Here is a 26,410-nt window from a genome sequence, read left to right as displayed (position 1 = left end):
ATATTTTCACCTTGGCTCCAAAATGAAATTCCCTATTTTACTATCATAACTATAATTTTTGTTGGTTTTTCCACACTGCTTTCCAAATTATTTATTTCAAGACTGTATCATCTGGTACAAGTCACATGAACTCAAAGGCTTTTAGTCAGTCCATCTGTGGTCCCCAATTTTCACATTTTTATTTTAGAAAATGTTGATGGAATATGATTAGATCATTTTCCTCATCAAATGCTTTGATATTTTCTTATCAAATTGTGCTAAATTATATTATTAGCAGTAAATTTAACATCCTATGATTCTTAGATGCTAGTAGGTTATCTCATCCATCTGCTTTACATTCTTACCATTAATTATTTATGATCATTGGAGCTCCCTAGCATTTTATACAACAGAGACACATGGTAGATTGGGAAAGGGGGCAGGGGCAAGGGGAGGAATATTTATAAAGTGCCATACACAGATGGATGCTTCATAAATGCTGTTTAATGATCCTCACTGATGACAGGGGTGGATGAAAAACATTAATTATAAGGGACGTGGAGATGGATTTCTGTAGTTCAGTGAGCTTCTTTCCTTTTCTACTTAATGCCCAGAATAAAAGTCAAGCATACAATTACTTGTGACACATTCTGATTTTTTAAATTAGTTTCATTAATGAAGGATACCATTGATTTGTTAAAAAATGGGTTTTTCATGCTGGAAGCTAGAACACATGACAGTATTTTGAATTTGAACAGTCAGGAAAGGTACCTATGGCTGTGGCTACACTGAGTATCCTAAGGTGAATTTTGACCATAGTCTCCTTTAAGTTTGAAGACGTGGTCACCTATATATTGTGACTTGAGTATGTTGAGAAAGATTTCTGCTTTTCAACCTAAGCTATTTTCCCAACCTAAATACTTCTCTTCTTGAATTTCTATTACTGATGAGTCATTCCTTTTTTTTGGGGGGGGGGGGTGTCATTCCTTTGATTAAACTTTGCCCTCCTCATATAGTTTTTCCATGACAATACTTTATATTCCTTAGAAAGAGAAAAGATCATTGTTAAAGGATGTAAGCTCATCTTTTTGGGGGGTGGGGGGTGGGGAATGGACTCACTAACTCTGGTACTTTCTTTTACTTTTCTTTATTTTTGATTAGTGGAAATTCAGTCATATTGGCTCTTTTGGCTTGCATATTTGTCTTTGGAGTGAGTAGTGTAAGCTGAAAAATAGAAAATTCACTTCTGCAAAATTTTAAGCTTAAGAAATTGAAAGGATGGGGGCGCCTAGGTGGCTCAGTCAGTTGAGCGTCCAACTTTTGGTTTTGGCTTAGGTCACAATCACAGGGTCATGAGATTGAGCCCTGAATCATGCTCAACGGAAGATTCTCTCCCTCTGCCCCTCCCCCGACTCTCGTGGGCTCACTTTCTCTCTCTCAAATAAATAAATGAATCTTTTTTTTTTAAAAAGGCAATTGAAAGGGTGAACTTTTTCCTATCGTTCATCTGTCCAGTGGCCTATGTAGATGAGTAGTGTTCACTTAAATCTCGTAGAACCATAAATTTTAAGTTATAGAAGCACTTTGGAGTAGTTTGTTATCACAGTTGTAGTCAGTTGCTTGTATGTTTGTTTATAGAATGCCTATCTACCTCCACTAGAATGTAAGCTCCATGATGTCAGAGATTGCACCTCAAGCAGAGTAGGGCTCATAAGTATTTGCTGAATGAATGAATAAAAAAATGAAAAAAATGAATAGTTATAAGATAAAACCATTATTACATATAAAACTTCTAATCCATTATGGCTGAAGAGATTAATTCACCATAGAGCAAGATATTTGTGTTGACCTTAAATAATGAATAAGAGTTTATCAGATGGAGAATGTGGAAAAGAGCATGTCGTATATGAAGGTCATGTCAGACTTAGGGAGTGGCAGGTAATATGAGATAACTGGAATAAGAATATTATTTTTAAATAAATGTTAAGTAAAATATAAATCTGATCATTTGTATTTCCTTTCAAAAATATCATTGTGGGTCTACTTCATGCCAGGCACTTGGGATACAGTGGTGAATAAGATGAGACATGACCCCTGCCTTCAAGGAATTTAGAGTATAATAAATGGATATCAATCAAATAATTAAAATACTCATTCCAATAAAGTATAAAACTACTGTTGTGACAAGTGCTACAGGTAAAAGGCACCTAATTCTATATAAGTTTTTAAAATAAGATTCTATAGTCAAGGTAATCAGGGGATGCTATCTAAGATGTGATTCTTGAGTTGATATATGAAGGTGAAGAGGGGAGAAAAAAAATGTGCAAATTCCCTGTGGTGGAAGGAGAACAGCACATGAAAAGAAATGAAAGAAAAAGCTAGACCACAGAGAGAGTGAGAGGGAGCAAGGTAGATGATAGAACTGCAGAGAGAAGCAGAGGACACACCTTGCAGTCTTCGTATGTAGTGTGTCTTTATCCAGAGAGTGGAAAGCATAGGAGCGTCTTCTATAAGAGATGACTCCTATCTGTTGGTGTTGGGGCTGCCGTGCAGAACCACCTGAAGGGGTCCAGAGTAGAGGAGGTAGTTATAAGAACTGGTCCTAGGAAAGGAGAGGTAATGAAAGAACGATTCTGTGAAGTTCACTTCTCTTAATAAGAACATGATTGGGATCCCTGGGTGGCTCAGCGGTTTAGTGCCTGCCTTCAGCCCAGGGTATGATTAGCCCTGGGATCAAGTCCCATATCAGGCTTCCTGCATGGAGCCTGCTTCTCTCTCTCCTTGTGTCTCTGCCTCTCTCTCTCTCTCTCTCTCTCTATGTCTTTCATGAATAAATAAATAAAATCTTTAAAGAAAAAAAAAAAGAACACGATCAAGTTGCCTGACTACAGCCATTAACCTTTAAAGAAATGAACAATATATAGGAAATAACACATCTCAACTTAGTGTAGTTTGAATCAATATTTTGACATGGGGGTAGACAAAGGGATAAAAGCTTTTAGAAACTGACTAGAAGGTGAAAAGCAAAGAATAATGAAGTGGGATGTAATGGAAAGAGACTTTTGTAGGCATTTATAGATCTGGGTTCTAGTCCAAGTTTAGCAACTATCAGAGAGAGATCAGCCAAGTCACATGACCTCATTGAATCTCAGTTTTGAAACGTAGAAATAAGGAATTGGACTAGATCATGTGCAAGCTCCCTTCTGCCACATTTTGTGATTCTAGTCTCCAAACATGAGGGGACATAAAGTATGATATAATGTTTAGGTCATAGAAACAATCTCAAATTTGACTCAGTATTCAAGCTTTTAGTAAAAACCACATTGTCTGTAATATGTTTAATCATGGAGAAGTAAGAGACCAGACTGTAATTAGAAAGCATATTTTTGCTATTAAACGAGCCCAATTGAGAGAAACATCCTTTGTCAAGAATGTTACTACTGAACATTCCAGACAATCATTACATAATCTAAAAGCTAATTTTATTGGAAGAAACCTAAGAAGATATTCAAATTCTATCCAAATTTAATGAACATTTTTTTACTTGGTTTTACAGAGGCTAAATCGAACTTAGGCCGAACACCCAGACAATGTATGAAGTCCATCACTCAAATTGAAGATTGTATCATCCACATAGAATACCAGGTAGTAACTGAAGTTTGTGATTTTTATCAGGATATTACAGGGTGGCCCAGCCTTGTTTTCATTTCGTTTAGTGGCACCAGTAATTTCTCTAATTGGTTGTCTTTTTGATTTTTCTTATCCTCTTTCATCTTTATTTATCCCCTTCACGGCATTGTGACTCTGGGAAGCTGTTTGCAAAAAGAAGCATTTAAAAGAACGCATCTTGGGGCCCAAAGTAAAGGGTACTTTTGCCTTCATAATAGAAAAATCTTCCACCAGGTGATTGGCTAAACGTTCATATAAAAGTTTTAGCCTTTTTGTGTGCTAGGAAACAGACTGAAAATTTCAAGCCATGACTATACCTTATAGTTTATAAAAAGGTTCAAGATGCATTATAATATGCATTATAATATCAGTATTATATTTTTCAAAGTAGAGAAGGATTTTTTTATCAGCTACATCTTATAAAAAGCCATGTTTTTAAAGGCAAACCAAGTGTTTTACTAATTATAGCAAACATATATTTGAGATCTAATTATTTAGTTCTCTATTCTGATGAAGAAAAATCATATTATGTGTCTACATAAAATAGTTTGTTTATAAATTTGGTTATTCAGAGACATCTGTGATATTGAAAGATGCTCATATTACATATTCTCCTTATTACTTGTCTTTTCCCTTCTTACTGCAACACAATGCTTCCTCTGACCACTGAAAGCAAAGCTTTTAGGATTTTGTTTGAGTGTATCTAAAAAAAGCATCGGTTATATCAAGGATAAAAGTCCTGGATTTTTTTTTTCAAACTAAGGACTAAATAGTTGTGCTAAAATCGAGGAACATATTGATATTCACAGCTTTTGATTGCAGAAAGGAAATGCCACCTTTCACCTTTCTGACGGCAAGGACAATGTATCAGTTATTACTAGAGTTTGATATATTAATAAACAATAAACACTATGAAATTCATTAATATTTCCAGCCAGATTCTAATGTATTCAGCAGGTTTGTTGAATTTCTCAGGATTACCTGAGTTTCCAGGACTTTAAAGTTCGATCTTTCTCCAATGAATTTGATTCATTTTTAACTTGTTATAATATTTTTTCATTAGTAAATTCTGAAAGTACTTTCAAAAATTTCAGTAAGTACTAAAATTTTTTTTAAAGCATTGATTACAGTTTCAACTAATAGTTATGGTGCTTTTCTCTCCTGATATCTACTACAAATAAACGTTGTGGCTCTCTGATACAGAAAAAGCTGTTATTAAAAAAGATTCATTTACTACTTAATACTATACATGAAAATTTAAGAAAATGCGTTAGCTATACATAGAGTGATTTAGACTGTGAGGTCTCAGAGCATGTAAATGCCGGCTCAGTGTATATTAGCAATACAGAAATGAAATGTTAAACATCACTTAGATCTTCAGAAAGATTTGCTTTTCATCTTCACAGGATCACACATGGGACTTATCCTGCCCTGCTACCTTAAGGAAGTGTCAAGTATATGACATAATGGTAGTATTTTTGAGACTACAGTAAACCCCTCCACCCCTCACCACCCCGCCCCCCCCCCCCCCCCCCCCCCCGGCCGCCACAACCTGGAGTCTCAAGCTGTAATTATGATGCCGTGATCAGAAAGTTGTGTTTTGTCAGGTTTGGTCCTGAACGGGTGGCAGCATAATTTCACGCTGCTGGTAGGAGCACAGTGCAGCTGTGCAAAACGAGAATGTTTGTTGTTGTTTATTGCTTAAAGAGTCACTTTTTTCTCTAGCAGACTAATGAAGGGAATTTTAGTACGTTTGCACTGGTCTACTGATTGCCTTAAGCTTGACTTTCAATTGATCAAATGAGTGAAATAAGTCAACAAACTGCCATCAGAAAAGATTCACTGAGATTTTGCCCTTGGAATAAAAATATCGTCAGTTTATAACTATTTATGCATATAAATTCTACACAGTTGCATAACATCTTTATCGTTTAAACATTGAATTATTACATCTTATATTGTATACTAAATCGAATTAGATGATAAATTTTTATGGAGTAAAATTATTATGATCGACATAATTTCACTTGTAAAACTAAATGTGAGAAAATGTCGCATCATATCCATTTTAATTACTAAAATTAAAAACATAAATTTTGCGAGCTCTTAAGAGTGTCAAGACATAGTACATACCCCAGAGGAAACCGACAGGTTCATTGTTAGAAGTAAAATTAATATAGCAGAAAAGAACGTGAGTGCAAAATGAAAAGTCAAAAGGTAGAAAATTAACTAAACACTAAATAAAAGAAGTGAAACTTTTATGATGTTCTGAAGGTAGTTTCAAGCTCTGGTAAATATGAAAGAATTCTTAAAAGGAAACATGGAAACCACCTTTTTTTTAAGAAGCTAGACAGGAACAATGTCTTTAGTGACTCCGAGGTAGTATGATATACTCACTTTTATCTTTTTTTTTTTTTTTTTTTTTTTTTTTTTACTTACTTTTATCTTAAGTGAAGGTAGTGATTGGAGTGGAGGGTGGTAAAGATCACAGAATCATAGTGGGAGGAATGATTAGCCAAGCATCATAGGATATTAATGATCTGTAGGCATAAAATGCCACTCTTTAATAGGTGAGGAAACCAGTCCAACCAGAAAGATGGGGAGGTAGGAGCTCAGCCCAAACTGGAGCCAGGGGTCCTGAGACTCTGAGCAGAGCCCCTTGTGCAAGCTCATACAACTTCCCATACAAAGCAGCTCAGTTTGGGTGTTTTTCTCATCTTCTGGATAGAGATGTGGCATTTTCAACTCAAGAGGCTTTCATAGTGAGGCTATAGAAAACTTTTTTTTTAAGATTTTAATTTATATATTCATGAGAAACACAGAGAGAGAGAGAGAAGAGAGAGAGAGAGAGAGAGAGAGAGAGAGAGAGAGAGGCAGAGACACAGGCAGAGGGAGAAGCAGGCTCCATGCAGGGAGCCTGACGTGGGACTCGATCCTGGGTCTTCAGGATCACGCCCTGGGCCCAAGGTGGCGCTAAACCACTGAGCCCCCTGGGCTGCCCAGCTATAGAAAACTTTATGAAGTACGTACAGGTTTGAAATTATATAGTTTGGTTTTGTTGTTGGTCAGAGTCTCCGAGGATTGAAAAATCTAGGGAACAAGATTGGAATAGAAGGGGAGGAATGGGAGAAAGTTAAGGCAATGAGTGGAGAAACAGAGACAGGAAAGTGGGAGAGAAAATCCACAGAGGAAGAAAGAGAAGGGAGAATGATAGGGGGGCAGATAGAAAGGCTGCATGGCGTCAGAGGTAGTGTACTCTGCACTTGAACTACGTACAGCCTCCAAAGGCGACGACCATTTGTTTTCCACAATTATTCTGAACGCCTGATGAACTCTCTCAACTCTATTCGCAGCTCTGCAACTGCTTGAGAACTTAGGCCTTTGAGCCTGCACTCCTTATCAGATAATAAGCAGAACATTTTGCCAAGGAAAAATAAAAGCTTTTAACCACAGTAACAGTAATCAGAGCAGACCATCTTTAAGTCTTAAGAAAATCAAATCAGTGGGTCACATTTTCTCATCCTAAGTTTCTCTACCCCTGCTTTGAAGACGGGGCATTGAATTTCAGCTGTCTTTTATTCTGGAATTTGCAGTCAACGCTGGATTTCCTATAATAGAAAGTTTTTGATCAGTAGGAAAGATATTGTGAAATTTAAGTCTTATGACCTCTCTTCACCTGAGACACACAACCTCTGAAAAGGAAAATTCACTATAAATCATGTGTGAGATTGTCTGAGACAAATGGTGACTATGACATAGCATTTACGCTTTTAATACTGACATTTCCAAGAAAGCAAGTCGTACTAAGCCCCTGCCCTCCAACATGAGATCTTTGTGTTGACGTTGGAGTTTGTTCTCACTCTTTCTGGAAAACCTCTGATCTGATATTCTAGTCAGTTCAAAAACTGTTTATCTTTTTCACGTGAGTATAAGACATGATATTCCAAAAAGAGTAAATTCATTTTATGTCTATTTGTAGCCAAATTAAAAATGGATTAGCCCTTGTTTATTTATTCATGTGGACTGTTCACATAATCTATGGATTGCTGAGATGTCATTGTATCTACAACCAAGTTATGTGATGGAGAACAGACATTCATATTTGTGACCAGAGCTTCCCCATCTCTAATATTTTTAGTTGTATTCCCTGATTCTAATATTGTTGCTCAATTTTGTGTATGTATTCATACTCCCTTGTCACCTGAATACAAAATTTGGCCATGGGCATTGATGGCATCCAAGATATGCCCTGTGAGGTGCCTGTTCTGTGTAGGTACAATGCAGGCACAGAAAAGGTGAGACTAATGGTTTTGGCCTTATAGACTTATAATTTACTAGAGAAGACAGTACATATGAATAAGGAAAAAATGTAAACGCCAGCATTTACTTAGTAGACATTAGTGCAGCTTCTAATCTCAGTTTTCTTTCAGTTGGTCGAAACCAAACTTAAGATGAGAAATACAAATTTTCTTATTCTGTTCAGATATGCCTCCCTGTAGTGATCACTTCACATAAACTACCTCATTGAATCATCATAATACTGCCTGTGATACTGTAGATACTGTTATCCTCATTTTGTAGAGTAAGAAATTGAGGCTCAGAGAATTTATTTACCCAAATCATTGTGCCTCCTCTTTATTTTTGTAAAAATAGGTGTTTATGTCATCTGTGGTGAAAGTATGTATGTATTTACTTACCATATTTCTGTCACTATGTGTTTGAAAAAAACCTTTCTATTCAAGTGTATCTATTTATTGTATGAAATACTTATATATCGTCCATCTACATTTTTCATAAATATGACTTATTTTAATTTGAGAAGATACTTGACTTCCGATGGAGAAATAATTATAACTTATAAAAATGGAGAAATCAGAGACATACAGACATTGGTGTGTATCTTAAAAAAGAGTTCTAATTATGAGGACCTCTTAAATATAAGAGTTTTCCCCTTTGGTGTAAGGGCATTGACTATAAACATGGTGTTTTACATTAAAAGTGGTGTTTTGGATGTATTGCTTGATGCTCCATGATTTTCTGCAAAAACATTACAGGAGAAGATCAAATAAGAAGATGCTGCTGCAGATCAAAATAATAGATCAACAAAAGGGAATACTAGAGCAGTAATGTCTTAAAGAATTAATACCCAGGGGAAAAGAGCTGTGGAGCAAAAGAATACAAATATGAACACACACACACACACACACACACACACACACACACATGTTCTGACATGCAATGTATACACAAACATATATACATATAACATGTAAACATAAATGCATTTTAGGTAAGTCACTCAAATAACTCCATTTATGCATTAGTCCTACTGGCTCTTTTGTCAGCTGTTTTGTGGAAAACTGTTGATTCATTACTTAACATTTATTAAACCTTTACAATCTATAAGCACTGTGCTCAGTGATAAGGATATAACAGACAAGATATTCTTTGTCTTTAAGAGCTCCCAACGTCCTGTGCAGGTGTTACTGCAGTGGTATAATGAAGCAGAAGTGACATTCACAGAGTTTCATGATCCTAGAAGAGGAATATCATGGAGGGCTTTCTGGAGATTGATGTCTTAGAGAAGTCTTGAACAGCAAGCAGCAGTTAGTCAAAAGGAAATGGGAAAGGCGGATGCCCTTCCACAGCATGAAAAAAGCTCTAGGAGCTTGAGACAGGAGGATGTGTGTCTTCTGGAGTTGCTGGAATATAGTGATGATGGAGAGATGAGAGGTGAGGATGGACCTCACCTTAGGCCAGACCTAATAAGGCTAATTGGACTTTCTACTGCCAGTAATGATGAGTCTTTGTAGAATTTAAAGCACAGAAAGGGCCAATTTTGTATCTTAGCAGATAATTCTAGTAGCTCTGTGGAGAATGGTTTTTAGGCCGAGAACACCAGAGTTCAGGATCTAACTTAACAATAATGGGTCTTCTAATCCATGAATGTTGAGTATCTCTCATGTATTTAGATCTTTAGTTTCTCTCAGCTGTGTTCTAAGCTTTCAGTGTAAAAGTCTTAATATCAATTTTGCATCTTAGCAGATCATTCTAGTAGCCATGTTGAGAATGGTTTTTAGGTTGACAACACCAGAGTTTGGGATCTAGTTTAAGAGGCTGCTGTAGAAATGTAGGCAAGAGATGCTGAGGGTCAAGGGTGACAGGGACAGGGTCCTGGCGGTGGAGCACTTATGCCATGTTTAGTAGATGAAGTTGGTTAAGACCTGGTTCTTAACTGGATGTAGACAGATGGATCAGGATTTCTCAGTTTTAGTTTGGGGGGGAGGGTGTGTTTTTCCTAGCCCACAAACCCGCATGTTTGTCACGGGCTCCATTTAATATCGAACTGAAATTTATTGCATAGTCTTGGGGGCCAGACACGGTGCTGAACTTTACACTCATGAACTCATTTAATGCTCAAAACAATGTGATGAAGGTACAGAGTCCTAACTGTGCTAATTTTGCATAAAAGGGAAACAAAGAAGTTTTGATAATAAAATACATCTTCCCCCCGCCAAAAAAAAAAAAAAAAACTGGATGTGGGGATGCAGAAGGCCAAACCTCTGACATGGAGAAGGAACAGGAACTGGTTGCACAGGTTGGCGATATGGTCAGTTTAGTTTCAGGTGTCTCTGGCTCAGCCAGGCTGGGATATTTCAATCTGGAGCTTGAGAAAGCAGTCCCTGGTGATCAGTTTGGGAGTTCCCAACCTCTAGGTGCATGCAGCCGAATGCACAGCCTCGTGTGTGTGTGATACACTCTAGTCTTTTCCTCGTTCCTCCTCCTGAAGGCCGAGCTTCCTATCTCAAGCAATGCACAGTAATTAACATGACACCTCCCTGTAGTGCGGGAACAGCAAAGCCCTCCCAAGGAGCAGGCAAGGCTTTGGGCAGGTGGCAGCCTGCCCCCCGGTGACCCTTGTTGCTTTCTTTCCAGTCGCGTCGGTGGACATGCCTGCCTCGGAGGGCGACCGCTGCGGCTGAGCCTCCCGCAGCTCATCCTTCGGAGGATCGTGGCCCCGCGCCGCTGTGCGGATCAACATGGCAGAGAAGGTGCCCCCTGGCTTGAACAGGAAGACCTCCAGGTCGACCCTCTCCCTTCCACCCGAGCCCGTGGACATCATCAGGAGCAAGACGTGCTCGCGGAGGGTGAAGATCAACGTGGGCGGCCTCAACCACGAGGTCCTGTGGCGCACGCTGGACCGCCTGCCGCGCACGCGCCTGGGCAAGCTGCGGGACTGCAACACGCACGAGAGCCTGCTCGAGGTGTGCGACGACTACAACCTGGGCGACAACGAGTACTTCTTCGACCGGCACCCCGGGGCCTTCACGTCCATTTTAAACTTCTACCGGACCGGGAAGCTGCACATGATGGAGGAGATGTGCGCGCTCTCTTTCGGCCAGGAGCTCGATTACTGGGGCATCGACGAGATCTACCTGGAGTCGTGCTGCCAAGCCAGGTACCATCAGAAGAAGGAGCAGATGAACGAGGAGCTGAGGCGGGAGGCCGAGACCATGCGAGAGCGGGAGGGGGAGGAGTTCGATAACACCTGCTGCCCCGAGAAAAGGAAGAAGCTCTGGGACTTGCTGGAGAAACCTAACTCGTCGGTGGCTGCAAAGGTAGGAAAAGCGGGGCGCGCCCCCCCCCCCCCCGGGCGCGGGCTGGAGGGCTGGCGGCCTCCCCTCCAGGCGGCGTTAGCGGCCCGTTTCTGAGGCTTTGCAGAGGCGCGACCAGGTAGGGCGGCGCGGGGAGGAGCGCCCTGCAGAGGCGCCCGGTGGCCTGGCTCGTTCTTAGGCAGCGCTGCTGGGTCGGAACAGGGCTGGGCGGCAGAGGCTGCCAGGGTTTGGGTGGCCGTGTCGCTGCGTGGTGGCGGTGGCTGGAGTTTGAGGGGACGGCGCTAGCTGGGGTCCAGGACACGGGGAGGGTGGGGCTGGCCTGGAGGGCTAGCTGGGGTCCAGGACACGGGGAGGGTGGGGCTGGCCTCGAGGGTTAGCTGGGGTCCAGGACATGGGGAGGGTGGGGCTGGCCTGGAGGACTAGCTGGGGTCCAGGACACGTGGAGGGTGGGGCTGGCCTCGAGGGCTAGCTGGGGTCCAGGACACAGGGAGGGTGTGGCTGTCCTTGAGGGCTAGCTGGGGTCCAGCACAGGTGGACAGTGGTGCTGTCCTTGAGGGTTAGCTGGAGTTCAGCACACGTGAACAGTGGTGCTGTCCTTGAGGGTAAGCTGGGGTCCAGCTCACGAGGGTGGGACTGTCCTCCAGGGCTAGCTGGGGTCCGGCACACGTGGAGGGTGGGGCTGTCCTCCAGGGCTAGCTGGGGTCCAGCACACGTGGAGAGTAGTGCTGTCCTTGAGGGTTAGCTGGGGTTCAGCACACAGGGAGTGTGGTGCTGTCCTCGAGGACTAGCTGGAGTCCAGCACACGTGAAGTGTGGTGCTGTCCTTGATGGCTAGCTGGGGTCCAGCATATGTGGAGAGTGGTGCTGTCATTGAGCGTTAGCTGGGGTCCAGCACACGTGGAGAATGTTGCTGTCATTGAGGGCTAGCTGGGGTCCAGCACACAGGGAGTGTTATGCTGTCCTCTAGGACTAGCTGGCGTCCAGCACACGTGGAGAGTGGTGCTGTCCTCGAGGGCTAGCTGGGTTCAGCACTTTGGAGTGTGGTGCTGTCATTGAGCGTGGAGGGAGTACCTCCTGGCCTGGTTCTCTGGAGGAGCATGGAAAGAGGGAGTGTGGCCCCGTGTAACTCAGAGGACTGTGGGGCTCCTTGCTTGAAAAAGGGCCTTCTGGTTAAACTGTGTAAAGAGTGAGTCAGTGCCCATGGTGCCTCCCTTACCTCCCTTATTATGAGGCCTACTCTGACAATGATGATCGTTTTTTTTTTTTTTTTCCACAATTGAGGTATTACCCTACCTCAGAGTTTATCGTGTTTGCTTATAATGAAGGTAAACTCACATTTCCATTGTGCTGCATACATCTCTGTCTCAGAGTAAGTTTGTTTTGCCACAAATTGCAGCATTTAATTCAACTGCATGATTCTGTTTATCTAATTTTATTTAGAGCTTTGAAGGTTAGCACAAACTGCTTTTCATCCCATATATTTAGTTCTATATTGCAATAGGAGATATGGATACAATATCAAAAGTCATCTTTAGCTGCAGAGGCGTAGTATTAGTATTTCATGCATGTTAGATGAAAATGGAATATGGAAGAGAGAAAAGGAAAATAGCAGAAAAACGTGTCATCACATAAATTCTTTAAGTTGCTTCAGAATTTTTTGATGGTTCTTTCTTAAAAATCAGTAAAGATTATGGAAATGTAATAGGCCATTATTAAGTGGAAAGTAAGATCTTATATGATAATCTACAACATGTAAATTATGTAAACAATCAGCTGAATGCAGATGGTTGTAAAATTGCTTCTGCCCTGTTTGATATGCCTAGTTTTGCATCATGGTGACTTCTAAAGGCATTTTACTTTTTGGCCAGAGCATGGAAGTCAGTGAAATAAAATATGTTTCTGTTGTACACAATGAGGAAATGCACACCTTGTAGCAAACGGAAAGATTTCAACTAGGTCTTTTTTGTAGTTATGAATAATTTACTTTTCTTTTATCCATAAGAAAGAAATAGATGTGCTATACTTGTGGGTTTTGGTTGAGAAGGTTACTGCTCTTTGTAGTGTCAAGTGTTAAGTTACATATGTGAGTCACTGGTAAAAATATGGAGTAAATTTTAAAGATGAATGAGATAAACTCTGGATTTAAAGGAGTATTTTGGATGTTAAATGAACTCTTCAAGCCCTTAGGCTTGAAGGGGTCTAAGTCATTGTTCCATCGAATGCTCCAGAGGGTGTTCGACGTGTATGCAAAAATCAGCAGCTAAATCAAAGAAAATTTGAAGTTTAATATGGCTTATTTGCTTATAACAGCATTATTAACACATATCTAAAATTCAGTACTGTTATAGAAAAAAAATGTAAGGTATATACATTTGTTTTTCTGAAGCATTTCCACTGAGGACAGAATATGATCAATAACTTGATTTCCCAGATGAGGGAGTTCATTTAATCTCTAAATTTTAGAAGCAGCAGCCATCTCTTTATCTCTAAGAAGGTAACATTGATCATGGCCTATTACAGTATGCTATTATATATACCTGCACATCAGATAGATTATTGAAACTTGCTTCAAATTTTGTATGCACAGATAAGATATCTACCTACAAACTAAGCAGTTAAGGACATTGGTTTTGGAAATTTTAATGTAGTTGTAAATAATAAATTTGTTTCCAAATTATTAATCAAGTAAGGCGAATCTTTGCTAACCTAAGTAGATTTTTTTTTACTAAATTTTCATAAGGAATTGTATTTGTTTATTTAAATATCTACATTTTCCTCTCTGTTTGAATGATGAAATATTATGGAAATCATTTACATTTGATTATATGGTAGTTTAGTGAAAGTATTGTTCATTTGTCTGAGGTTTGGAACCTTTTAAAAACAGCTCTGTATGGTGTCTTATGTAAATCACTACTTTTTCCTGTACTCTTCTCAAATCATATAACTTGTTATTTCTCTGGAATAATTCTTGGTGAGGTGAGTCCTGTGTGTGAATAGTATTTTTACAACTTAGGAACAATTTGCTTTGTTAAAACTGCAGTAGGATGATACTCTAGCCCTCACTATTTGTGTTATGGGTACAGCAGGATCCTGCCTATGCCATGAAGCTCTTGTGTTGGAATGCTTGGAATCTATGTGTTTTTCCTAACTTGCTTAGGAGGTGAGATATCTTTGGAGGAGAATATCTGTTTACCTTGCCTCTACGGTGATTGCTTATTCAGTTTGGTAGTTCATTTGAACATATATAGCATGTTCTGTGTGGGCTACACACATCTAACTGGACATGTAGAAAGACACTCTTTTCTCTCCAGAATTTAGAATATATTCTCTTGGCTTAAGCAGGAATTTCATATCCTTCAAAGTATTTGTCTTTTTCTCTTTGGGTTTTCCTGTCTTTTGTAATCTATTGAGTATTTGTACAATAAAGAAAGTTAAAGTTATGAATTTACTTGCCAGATCCCTAGCACAGGAGGAAAAATTTGACCCTTTCTATCAAATATTCCACAATAGGCTATATTGATGACATGGAATAAATTCTCAGTAATCAATTCAATAATAATTGTCCAGCCTATAGCATGTCCGTCCAGTATGTCACACAAAATTATTGCAAGGCCCGTTGACCTATTGTATTTTGTCCTTGAGTATGACCCTAAAAATAACAATTTGGCTTTTACAGAACATGCTTCTTGGTATCACTTCTATTAATTGAACTTTGAAGTATATAAATAACTGGAAAAAATGCCAAATGGGTGGGGTTTAAATAAGTGGTATGTCTTAAATGTCTTCATTTAACAAATTAACATTTTTACACACACACAGGATAATATGAAATATAATTGTACTTTTCACAAAATAATAACATGGCCTACAGAAATTGTTCTTTCATAGTTTTCTATGATCTGGTACTATGACATGAGTTTATATGTGCATGATGGGCTTTCTGTTTTTTTTAGTCTTGTTAGTTTATCTTGGTCACATTCTGTATACCCTCATGCAGAGATAATGTACAAAGTTTAAATTTGAGGCTATTTGTGAATGTAGGGCCCACCAAATGGGCCTGGAGGATGGCTGGTCCAAATCTCTGGGTTACTGTGACATGGAATTGCTGGTTCTGGCATGCCTTTCATAGGAATGTGCAAGGGGAGAAGATGGGCTTAACTGGCTGCCAGTTTCCTGGGCAGTGAATTGGAATTAGACTTGATCCTGTACTTCTTCCAGCCTTGGGCCATTTAGTCAGCCTCTGGCTTGGAAATACCTCTCTCCCTTTTCTTTGGCCTTTTCCCAAAGGGACTGCAGTAGCTGTTCCCCTTTAAATTTTGCATTACAGGAACTTCTCTCTAAGAGGTATTTGAAAGCATTTGAGTGAAGTGGATCCTATGGCATGTGATATTGTCTGCCTTTAGGATGAAACAACAACCCACAAGGAGCATGGCCCACCTGAGAGCTGAAAAGAAAGAGATTCAGTACTGTACAGTGCCTTCACTTTAGATATCTGAAAAAGGTCAAGAACAAAAGAAGTCAACTGTGTCTTCAGGCAAACCCAGTTAGGAAACAGCTCAGCCTTCTGAGGCAAGCTTCAGCCTGGGCATATACATGGATATGGTGTTCGGGACAATGCCAGCCAACAGGCCCATCTCAGGTGTCAGGTCAGGAAGCTAGACTTTAGCCCATATTTGAAAAAAACAATATAAGGCTGCAGAAAGACATTTCTGTTCATCTGAACCAGTACAGTGAGAATCACCTGGCAACCCTCTTGGGCAGGGTCCAGAGTCGAGTTGGTGAGAGCCCGTTGTGGGGGTTGGGGGGCCGTGGGGAGGAGGTATTGTTTCTTACTGGTTTCCCTTCCCACTTTTCCTGTGTATCTGCAGCTACCATTTATTTATCTAAGGATTCCTCCCTCATCCTCTTGTTTTTCCCATTCCCTCCTCCTCCTCTCTTTCCTCCTCTTTCCCTCCGTCCCTCTACCTCCTTCCCTCAGGAAAAGGAAGATGATTGACTAGAAAATTATTTCTCAACCTTTTTTTTTTCATTAATGGCCCCCTAAGGAGAAAAATGAAGTTAAATTTAAATTCCCTCTAAAGAGAGAAACTAAATACTAAGGAATAAGACTTTGTGGGTAGGATGGAGCTTGGAGAGCTAAAGACTGTTATAATATCTAAGATTTTTTTCACCCTTCTCCACAAGAACCAATTTTCTCCTGCTGGCAGTGGCATTGATCCCATGGGGGAGTGTATCCAATCGTGGAAAGGAGACCTGCCTCCAGCTCATGGCCTCCAAACATCTACCTGACCATCTCCATTGACATGGCATGGCACCTAAAGCAAGCATGGGAAGGCTTGGGAGACCTTAGACTTTTTTGCCTATAGGAGCAGACGTACAACGTCTGCCTCTGGGACTACAGCTCTCTGGAGAGCCAGAGGTCAAAGTTCTGAGTTTCCCAGGGGATGGCTTCTGTTTAGTTGCCCTATTGGTGATAAGTCCTTGAGAACCTCACTCCAGTATCCAATTGAATTAGACTGTGTGGGTGTCTCATGTCACAGAAATAGTGAAAAGAAAATAAATCCAAATAAAATAAAACCCCCTGTGTACTCATGAAGGAGAAAGGAATGCATAATATTTTCATTCTATTTCTAGTTTATGGATTGGTTATTCAAATGTTTTGGATGAAAAAAAGAAATACTATTGGAACAGAGGCACCAATTATTTCCTTTTAGTCCAAGAACAAAACTATTGCATGTGCTTGTGTGTGTGTGTGTGTGTGTGTACACATGTACAGGTTTCCCCATTATCTGAAAATAGAGCATTCCTATGAAATCCTTTGTAAGGTGAAATGGCATAAAGCATAGAAGCAGTTATCATTTCATAAAAATGAAAATCCTATTCCCATTTCTTTCACTTAGTGAAAACAGGTAGTAATGTAGGTCTTTCATAAAAGCAAAGTGGCATAAAGAGAGCTTATAGTTAGCAGAGGAAACCAACATCTCTGTATGTATACATACACACACACGTACACACAGTCGAGTCGGGTGGACAACTCTGCTCATACGTAGCCGTGAGCTTTCTTTTTTTTTTTTTTTTTTTTTTTTTTTAGCCGTGAGCTTTCTGATGACTGTCTTGTGGTAAACAACAAGGAGCCATTAGAACCATAAATGGACACCCCCCCCCCAGCCAAACAAACTGATGCAATGTGAGCTCACATGGAAATCTCCCCACATCAAGGAACCTCTTGGTGGCTTGGTGGAACCCGTGCGGTTCCCCAGTTCTTATCTAAGATTACCAGTGGCCTGATTAGTGTGCCAGTCCTGTCTTTTCTGTGTTGTTTACTGTTTCTCTTCTTGCCCTTTCCTTTCGAAAGCCCAGCTGTACAGATGAGGTTGTTTGTGCTTTTCAGATAACATGGCATAAGAGGTCAGAGGTGCTCATAGGGGATAGCTTAAAACAACTTGGCCAGGCTGTAGAGGTTTAGATTGGAAATATGTGGTTTTTCTCTTTCTAAAATATATAATTCATGCAGACTAACTGGTTGAAAGCCTAGAATCAGACGTAAACAAATAAAAGATAAGATAGAAAATGTTGGACTTTGATTAAAATGTTTCAAATATTCCATTCTTGAGCTCTACTGGTCCTATTTGGAGATCCATGCTTCTTTGCTGTCCCCGAGAGGTTGCCCTGAAAATGCACCACTTTTTGTCCACTTGACCTCATTTGATCAGGGAGAGAATGGTGAGAACAGAAGAGGAAATTGATAAAAAGCTCACATCGCACCTTCTCTTACCTAAGGTGCCATGGGTCCTGCTTTTCCTGAGAATGCCCTGGTTAATGCCTTTTGTCTGAGGCAAATTATTAGCAGCATCTCCTTTCACTCTTTTTTTTTCCCTTTCACTATTAAAAAGTGTCCCAGTTTGGACAATAAACTAAGTGATTACCTTACATGTGAATAGTTTTGAAAAAAAAGAAATTATCCAAGAATCATGCACTTTTCCTCTTTGCTTCTTTGTTCCAATTGAGGAGGGCCTGTCTTAATTTTCAAGCACTTTTTTTCCATCTCTTTGAAAAATTGCTGGTTTTCATTAATACTAGAGTAAGATTTTCAGATTCCTTTCAAGCTCGGTTTTTAAATCTCAATAAGTAATTATCATTTTCAATGTAAAAAAACCAAAACAAAACCAAGGAATTCTTTCTACGTTATCTAATGTTATCACAAAACAGACTACATTAGCAGTATTTAAATATTCTGGCTTTGAAAATTCATGCACACTGCTTTGGTTATTAACAGATTTGTTTTCTTTATTTCAAGTGAGAGACTTTACAAAGTGAATGATGTACTATTTTAGGTAAGCATAAGTATTATGAAGGAATGGTCACAATATTTAACACTTTCCACATTGGAAGACTGTAGAAGGCTTTGAATAATACTTTAAGTGTTCTTATCTGAGCTCTATTACTATGAATTGACCATTCTAATGAAGAAAGATATTTTTCAAATGATCAATAAAGTTGATTCTAAAAGAATTGCCAGAATAAAAATTCCTTTTAGATCAATGCATGATTATACAGAAAAAAAAGAAACCTCCAGCTGCTGATGTATAATTCATGAAGTAACCATAGATTACAATAGATTTTTTGGTTTTGGCATTGATTTAGCATTGATGTAGTATTGGTGTATTCTATTCTCAAATAGAATAGCATTTATTCTATTTGAGAACAACCCTGGGGTTCCATGACATTCCATAATCTATAATGTGATGAGGCGTAAATCTGAATTTTGTATGATATCAGGTTTATTTGTTGGAGCTGGTTGACTTTGATAGAATGAGCTTAGCTGGCACTGAGCACTAGCCTAACCCTATTTGTTTTTTTTCTCCTCATTGTTACATACACTAACTCTTATCAAATGTTCCTGTATTTTATAGGGGAGATTATATGGTACAGTAGAGATGAGCAAAACTCTCACAGGACGTATTCCTCATTAAAAATATCCTATTTAGGAGCACCTGGGTGGCTCAGTTGGTTAAGCATCTGCCTTGGGCTCAGGTCATAATCCCACGGTTCTGGGATTGAACCCCAAATCATGCTCCCTGCTCAGCGGGGAGTCTGCTTCTCCCTCTCCCTCTGCCTCTCTCCTGAGCTTTGTGCTCTTTCTCTCTCTCAAATAAATAAATAAAATCTTTAAAAATATATTCTATTTAGGTATTCTAAGAGTGACAGAGCTTTTTAAGGTAGCAGTCAGCCTGGAAATTATTCTTGCCCACCAATAGCCTGGTCGTTGATACCCTTCCTGCCTCGGCAGTGGACCAGAGAAGGATAAAGGAGTCTCCAGGCCAAAACAGTGGGCACATTCCACAAGCTGTACTTCCTGTATCTATCAGTAACATTCAGCCCTTCACCAAATTTACTCTTTCCCCACATCTTCTGGAATAGAGTTGATGATGACTTTATAATTTACAATCAGAACTTTTGAAGGACTTGAGGAGACTGAGACATCTGTGTAGTTGCGGTGTCAGCCTTGATACATAGATGTAAGCAATCTAGAATAAGAACCTAGACACGAGCCAGGTAGGAACAAAGGAGTATAGTGACACTCACAGGGGCAGGTGGAATAGTGATGGAATAGTGCCTCCAAAACCTTTACAGGAGGCACTAAAAGCTAACATCAGAACTATATCAGATTTTGCACCTATGTATTATTTAGTTTGGGCTGTGTTTACATTAACTCTTTTGCTAATGTATAGAGCAAATGTATTTTCCACTTAAATCATATCATTTTTATAAAACTTTAAGTGAAAGGAATACTGGATATTACTAAGAATAGAAACCTGAAGTATATAGATTCAACTAATGTTTGTAGTGAAGTTTTGCGTGTCTAGGGTAGGTGAATCAGGTAGTATCAGCTCTCACTGAGTGGTACTGAACTAGATCTGTGTGTGTGTGTGTGTGTAGGGGAGGGGTGTGTGTGCAGGCACAAGAGAGAGAGAGAGAGAGAGAGATGTTATCTATCTGCCATCCCTCTATTACTACATATTATATTATAAAAATCCACCTGCACAAAAATACAATAAACTTCAGGACTCCTGGGTGGCTCTGTGGTTGAGTGTCTGCCTTTGGCTCAGGGTGTGATGCCAGGGTCATAGGATTGAATCTCACATCCAGCTTCTTTCAGGGAGCCTACTTCCTCCTCTGCCTGTGACTCTGCCTCCCTCTCTCTGTGTCTCTCGTAAGTAAGTAAGTAAATAAATAAATAAATAATCTTTAAAAAATATAATAAACTTCAACCTGTATTTGGTAATTTAGGGTAGATGCAACTTTGCCATCCAAGTAAGACAGCTATTCAGAATACAGCTTTTGTGATAACCTGATCGGGCATGAAGTCCATGGAAAGTACTCTAATGGTCCAAGAATAGCAGGAAGAAGTATTTTCATTAGTCTCCTAGGATTTTGTTTCAGGATGCTAGAGGTCATTGCCACCCTAGATTTCACACTTTTACTAATGTCTCATTGAGTCACTCCTGACACAACCACAAGTGTTGAATGCCACTTTAAATAGCTTCTCTATCCTATGCCACAACACTGCCAAGGACAAGTATTCCCTACACAGCTCTGAATGAAGCTACTTGGTCATGGCATCCTTCACTGAAATGAACCTCAGGATATTTGCACGAGTCAAAAATTTCCCAGGCTTCCAGTCATTATTTTATCACTAATTAATGTAAAACCTAGAATACGATTTTTGATATTAAAAATGCAGTTGTCTTAGTTGGCATCATCTAAATTAAATCCTCAGCTGTATTTGTTCCTTGAATTAGGTTTTTCTCTTAAACATTCAAATTTTAGTTTACATCTTAGAGTTACACCCATCTTTGGCAACATTTTAGAACTGTCTTTTACATTGGTGTCCTAGCATATGGTTTCAACCAGAATTTGGTTGGATTGCAAAATAACTCAAGGCCACTATCTATGAAGTATAGCAACACATTTGTGCTGTGAAAAATGTGTATTTCATTAATACAATGGAAATTTTCACTATTATGCAACTAGCAGGAGGCCTTGCATAATATCCTTAAGGTAAGCAACCTGTTCGATTTCAGTGAAGCTTTTAGTTCAGAGGCAGAAAAACATTGGTAGGTAGTCATGTTTTTTAAAAGGTGATAATTTGCTGTATAGTACAGATGCAATGAACTACAAATGCAATGAAAGAAAATATGAAATCGTAGGCTAGAATCTAGTATGACATGAATTTACTATTACATATTTGCTATGTAAAAAAATCTAGCACATTTTATTATATTTCTTAAGTGAATTCTGCAGGTGTGAAAATTATTGTATTATGTAAGTAAAGTAATTGCATTATGAGCAATATTAAAATTCAAAGCAAAAATCTCTTTTAAGCACTGGTCTTTATTTTTCAAACTCTAGCTCATGAGCCATTATAAATATTTTAAATTACATGGAGTGTTTACAAAGTGCTAATTACACTCTTCTTTTTTTTCAAAGTTTTGTGTATAGATTATACATGAGGTAGCTCAAAGGGCCACAAACTGTTTTGATAGGCATATTTCAACAATCCATGTATGCGCTTGATGAAAGAAATATTATATTTCAGTGGGAAAAAAATGTTCCGGGTTCTGTTTCCCTGTCTTGTTAAGTTATCCAGCATATGCCAAAGCATTGTACCTTTCTCTTCTGCTGCACTTTGATGCACACATCTAAAATTGAGTCTGAAGGTTAGAGGGCAGGTTTCTGCTATTTATCAGGAATGCAAAATTGAACCTATCCCACTGACCACTTGGGGTACAGCACTGCTGGTCCCCTGGAGAACCTTCCTCTTCAGCGAATGTTTTAGTTACACTTCCAGGAACAACTTTATTATTACTGTGTAATTGGCATAGAACATAACATTAGTTTCAGGTATACAACATAATGATTTGATATTTGTATATATTGCAAGAGGATTGCCACAATGAGTCTAGTTAATATCCATTACCAATACATAGTTACAAAAAAATTCTTTTTCTTGTGATGAGAAGTTCTAAGATCTGTTCTCTTAGCAACTTTCAAATGTACCATACAGTGTTATTACTAACTATAGTCACCATGCTGTACATGAACAGCTATTGATTTACCATTTAATTTCGTAGGATCCAGTTGGACTTTATCTTTTTAAAGCCTGGTTTTAAATATTTTAATGAGGTGATTATCTACTTAAGTTTCAGTGAAATCGAATGTAGTGAAGTTTCCAAAGTAGAAAAGGTGGATAAACTTGAAAAGATCCACATTTCACTTTGTCTTTAACTTATAAGCAAATGTTTGCTTTTCTTTATCCCAAAGTATCAGAGTCTAAGAGTAGGTAGACTGTTTCTTCTAGACTTTAAAATCAGCATAAGTCCGTTTTCCTGTCTGTTTGAAAGAAATTGATTCTTTACCCATCCTGTGCCCTCCCTTAATTCATGAACTCTGGCTGTTAAAATTAACCTGGTTTTCCTTTTATAATAGCTGTCAGTATCCCTAGAGCCTTCTGTTCTGAGCAGAAATTTAATTCTGGGGGGAAAAGACTGGTTAATTGATACCCAATACAGTAATGGATGCTTTTTTTTTACAAGGCTAGATTAGCTTCTGTTTTCAAAGTCCTCTGCGAGGTAGAGCTGTAACTTCTGATATCATCAGGGTGTTCTTGCAACACGTATCCTGTCTTCTTATTTTGAGACCAGTTCTCTTCTAACAATACGGCTTCCTTCACAACCTAGAAAAAAATGAGCCTTGTTCTCTGCAGCCCAGAGTCATGAAGTGAAGGCCACATTTCCTTGTCCCTTCAATAATTAGTGTGACCTTCCTCAAAGAGCGGAAGGGAAACAATTTATATTGAGCATCGGCTGCGTGCCACACTCTGAACTCAGGGTTTTCCACATTGACCCTTTACAACACAGATCAGCAAGCATTTGCTGTAAAGGGCCAGATAGTGAATATATTCAGCTTTGTGGGCCATACAATCTCTGTCACAGCTTCTCAGCTCTGCTGCTGTAGTGTGAAAATGTCCATAGACAACAGGTAAAAAAAAACAGATGCAGCTGGGTTCCAATAAAACTTAACAACAGGCTAGGTTTGGCCCTTGAGCCATAATTTGCCTATTGCTACTTTCTATCAGTCCTGTGCCAAAACATCATTTATCCCATTAAGGCTGAAACCCAAAAAGATCAAATTTGCGTGTCTTGTCCTTTACTAAGTGACCTATTAGAAATTGTATTGTTTCTACCAATGCTTCAGCACAATTATTCTTCCTATCTAGTTGCATTTATCATTCCTTTCTCATCACTGCTCATTATTCCTGTCACTAGCCAGTATTTATTTAAGACTTTGGTTTATGACTGACAGTTATCTTACTACTGCACCCCCTTGCTATCCTGCAGGACAATGAGCTATCATAAATTCCAGCCTAAATGTCCCCCCATCCTGAACTCAGCACATGGATGAAACTGCTCTCCTTTTGGAATCTGGAACTCTGATTACAACCACTGAGTCTTCCATTTCCCATCAAATCTATACTTGGTCCCTATTGCTACTGCTTTTGTCTTGACTTATGCCATTCTTTTTCTCTTCATTTGGGACCACTGGATCCACTGCCATAGGCAAGGCCTTGATCACCTTATACTTCGCTTGATACGAGGTCCTGAACTAGACTTCCTCACTTCATGTTCCCATCAGTTCTAAGGTATTCTCCATGTAGCCAGCAGAATTACCTTTGAAAACACGACTGGGTTGCTTCTGAACCGTAAACCCCAGTGATTTCCCATTGTCTACAGTCTAGTTCAAACTCCTGAGCATTGTGTCTAAGACTCTTCCCCACCTTCCTCTCCAACCACATGCCCTACCATTCCTCGTAGTTATTATTCCAGGCAATTTTCCATTTGTGAAGGTAGGGCTCTGCTCTAGACAGCTTGCTTACTGCTCTCAGTAAGCATTACTCTTACATGGCTACCTTCAACCAGAGGGGACATCTTTTTTCTAATTTGCACAGGTGAGACTTGTAAACTGGCTGTGGCCATACTTGCACACAATTAACACATTCATGGCCACCACACTTTGCTGACCTAGAGTTCCCTTTGCCCCTTTTCTCTCCTTCCTTATGTCTCAGTTCATATGTCCCTCTTCTGTGATGTCACCTGACTCTCCTTCCTCTATTTTTCCCTACCTCTTTCCTCATACTTGTAATAGGGATTCTATCTATGCAGGGCTCATTTCTCCAGCTAGGCTATCATACATGAGGGAACAGTCTGTGTCTCTTCATTTATAATTACTGACAACCTAGCACAGTTCCTGGCACATAACAAACACTCAGTACCTGCCACCAAATGACAACAAAGGTAGAAATAACAGTAGGACCAAATGTTTGACAATGTTTCAATTTCTCTGTAAAAATTAAACAACATGGATAGAGATTGAATATCTTATCCCAGTGATGAGACCAGAGTAATTCTAGGTTTGTTTTAGGCAGTTTAAGAAAGCTGGATATCTTACCCGTTTTAAATGGCTTTATGTTTTTGAAATAGGCGAAGAGCCATAGATGTGGGTTTTCCATTTTTACATTGTATAAATTCTCCATCTAGAATAGCGTGTAGGCTGCTCTGTATGCCACAGAGTTTATGCAGAGAAAGGCGTCAGGTGCTGCTGAAAGGCAAGCTTTCAGATGCTTTGCTTTGCTAAGATTGCTCATTTTATTTGAACTGAGGGTTCTGGGAACTCTTGTTATAGGTAAAATGTAGCCTGTGTATGAACTGGGGAGTAGGGAAAGGGGCTTGATCTGAGCCACAGGGGGCATGGAGTCCTCCCATACCCTCTAGAGGATGGATAGATCATTTCTTCACATTCAACCATCCAACCTTTAGAGGACCTTGGCTCCAAGTGGAGTTATCCTATTACTCAGAAAACGCCACAAAGATGGATAAATTCAAGATTTGAATCAAGACAGAGCTCCAATATGGTGTCTTTTTTGTAGGAATATGAAGAGAGTCTGAAAAAATAAATTCTTAATGGCATAATGTAAAAAAGGGAGATCAGGAATCTATTTTTACTACGAAAGCTAAAAGAATCATAATGGTTTCAACTGAGGGGAACTGACTTTTATTGTAATCCAAAAAGGTATTTTCTGGAAACTTTGTAGTTCAAGTTTGTTTGTTTTTAAATAGAAATTAGGCATTCTTTTTTAAGCTCAATACTTCTTGCTATCAGCATGCTACTTGGACATTCGGTATGTTCAAATATTATTTTGATATTTCAGACTGCAGTGGTGGGATTTTCTCATTTGGGTTTTTTCTTTTGGATGAGTTTTTCAGAAACAACCTTAGTCAACCCCTTTTAAAATTTCCCAGTCATTTAGGAAGCATTTTGGACATGTTTTAATTTAATAATTCATAAAATTATTGTTAGAAGAGCTACTTTGTACATAAGTTTCTATGCTTCATATGTGTCTTCTAAGAATTTTAATGAGGTAGCTGCTAAGAGTAAAGTCATTTTCATTTGTTAAATCTTTTGACCTTATCATATATCAATTTTTAAGTTTTAGTAGGGTACTATAATTTAATTCTTTTGATTTTACTGCAAAAGGAGACTGTCAAGTTAAAGTATGTTTTGAGTTCTGCTGTTCCAATTATTTGTGCACTGACCAGGGGAAAACTAATCTTTGAAGAGATCATAAGACTTTACAGGAGACAAAACTGATAGATATAAAATGATCAGAAAATCTTCTTAACACCACAAATTTAATCTTTCATTTTGTATGGCATTTAGAATTTCAGAGGTGGGATCTAATAATGTGATTTTTTAACAGATAGAGAAAGCTTTGGAAGTGAGAGGGAACCAAATAGGAGAAATAGAAAAAAAATATTTTGAGAAGGAGGAAGAAAGCATAAACTTAGGGGAAAAGGATTAGAGTGCCCAGTGCATGTACGGAACATTAGGGAAATTGTCAGTATGAGGAAGGTTGGAAGGGCCAGAGAGGGCCGTACTGACCCAGGTTGAGTGCCCATCTGCGCATCTGCATTCCCATGGAAGGTCATAGGTGGATGACAGTTGAGCCCCTAACTATTTGTTGCTGGTGAGAAGCTGCTGGGGAGGTGGGGGCAACACAGAGGTGAGGAGCAAAGGCTCAGGGGTAAG

General features: G+C 39.2%; 1 protein-coding gene across 2 annotated transcripts in view; it reads left to right on the top strand.

Moving 5' to 3' along the window:
- The window catches only part of KCNB2 (potassium voltage-gated channel subfamily B member 2), a 382,502-nt gene that overhangs the window by 15,970 nt on the left and 340,122 nt on the right, over nucleotides 1-26,410 (top strand). Inside the window, exons 2-3 of one of the 2 annotated variants that reach the window (XM_026012560.2) lie at nucleotides 3,536-3,624; nucleotides 10,585-11,267. In XM_026012560.2, the coding sequence (XP_025868345.1) occupies nucleotides 10,689-11,267 (579 nt within the window). In that variant the 5' untranslated portion in view covers nucleotides 3,536-3,624; nucleotides 10,585-10,688. The remainder of the gene's footprint in view (nucleotides 1-3,535; nucleotides 3,625-10,584; nucleotides 11,268-26,410) is intronic. The other variant, XM_026012567.2, reaches the window with a different exon arrangement.

The sequence above is a fragment of the Vulpes vulpes genome, chromosome 13, assembly GCF_048418805.1.
Source record: "Vulpes vulpes isolate BD-2025 chromosome 13, VulVul3, whole genome shotgun sequence".
NCBI lineage: Eukaryota > Metazoa > Chordata > Mammalia > Carnivora > Canidae > Vulpes > Vulpes vulpes.
The sequence above is the reverse complement of the archived record's forward strand: the minus strand, read 5'-3'. Positions and strand labels throughout refer to the sequence as shown.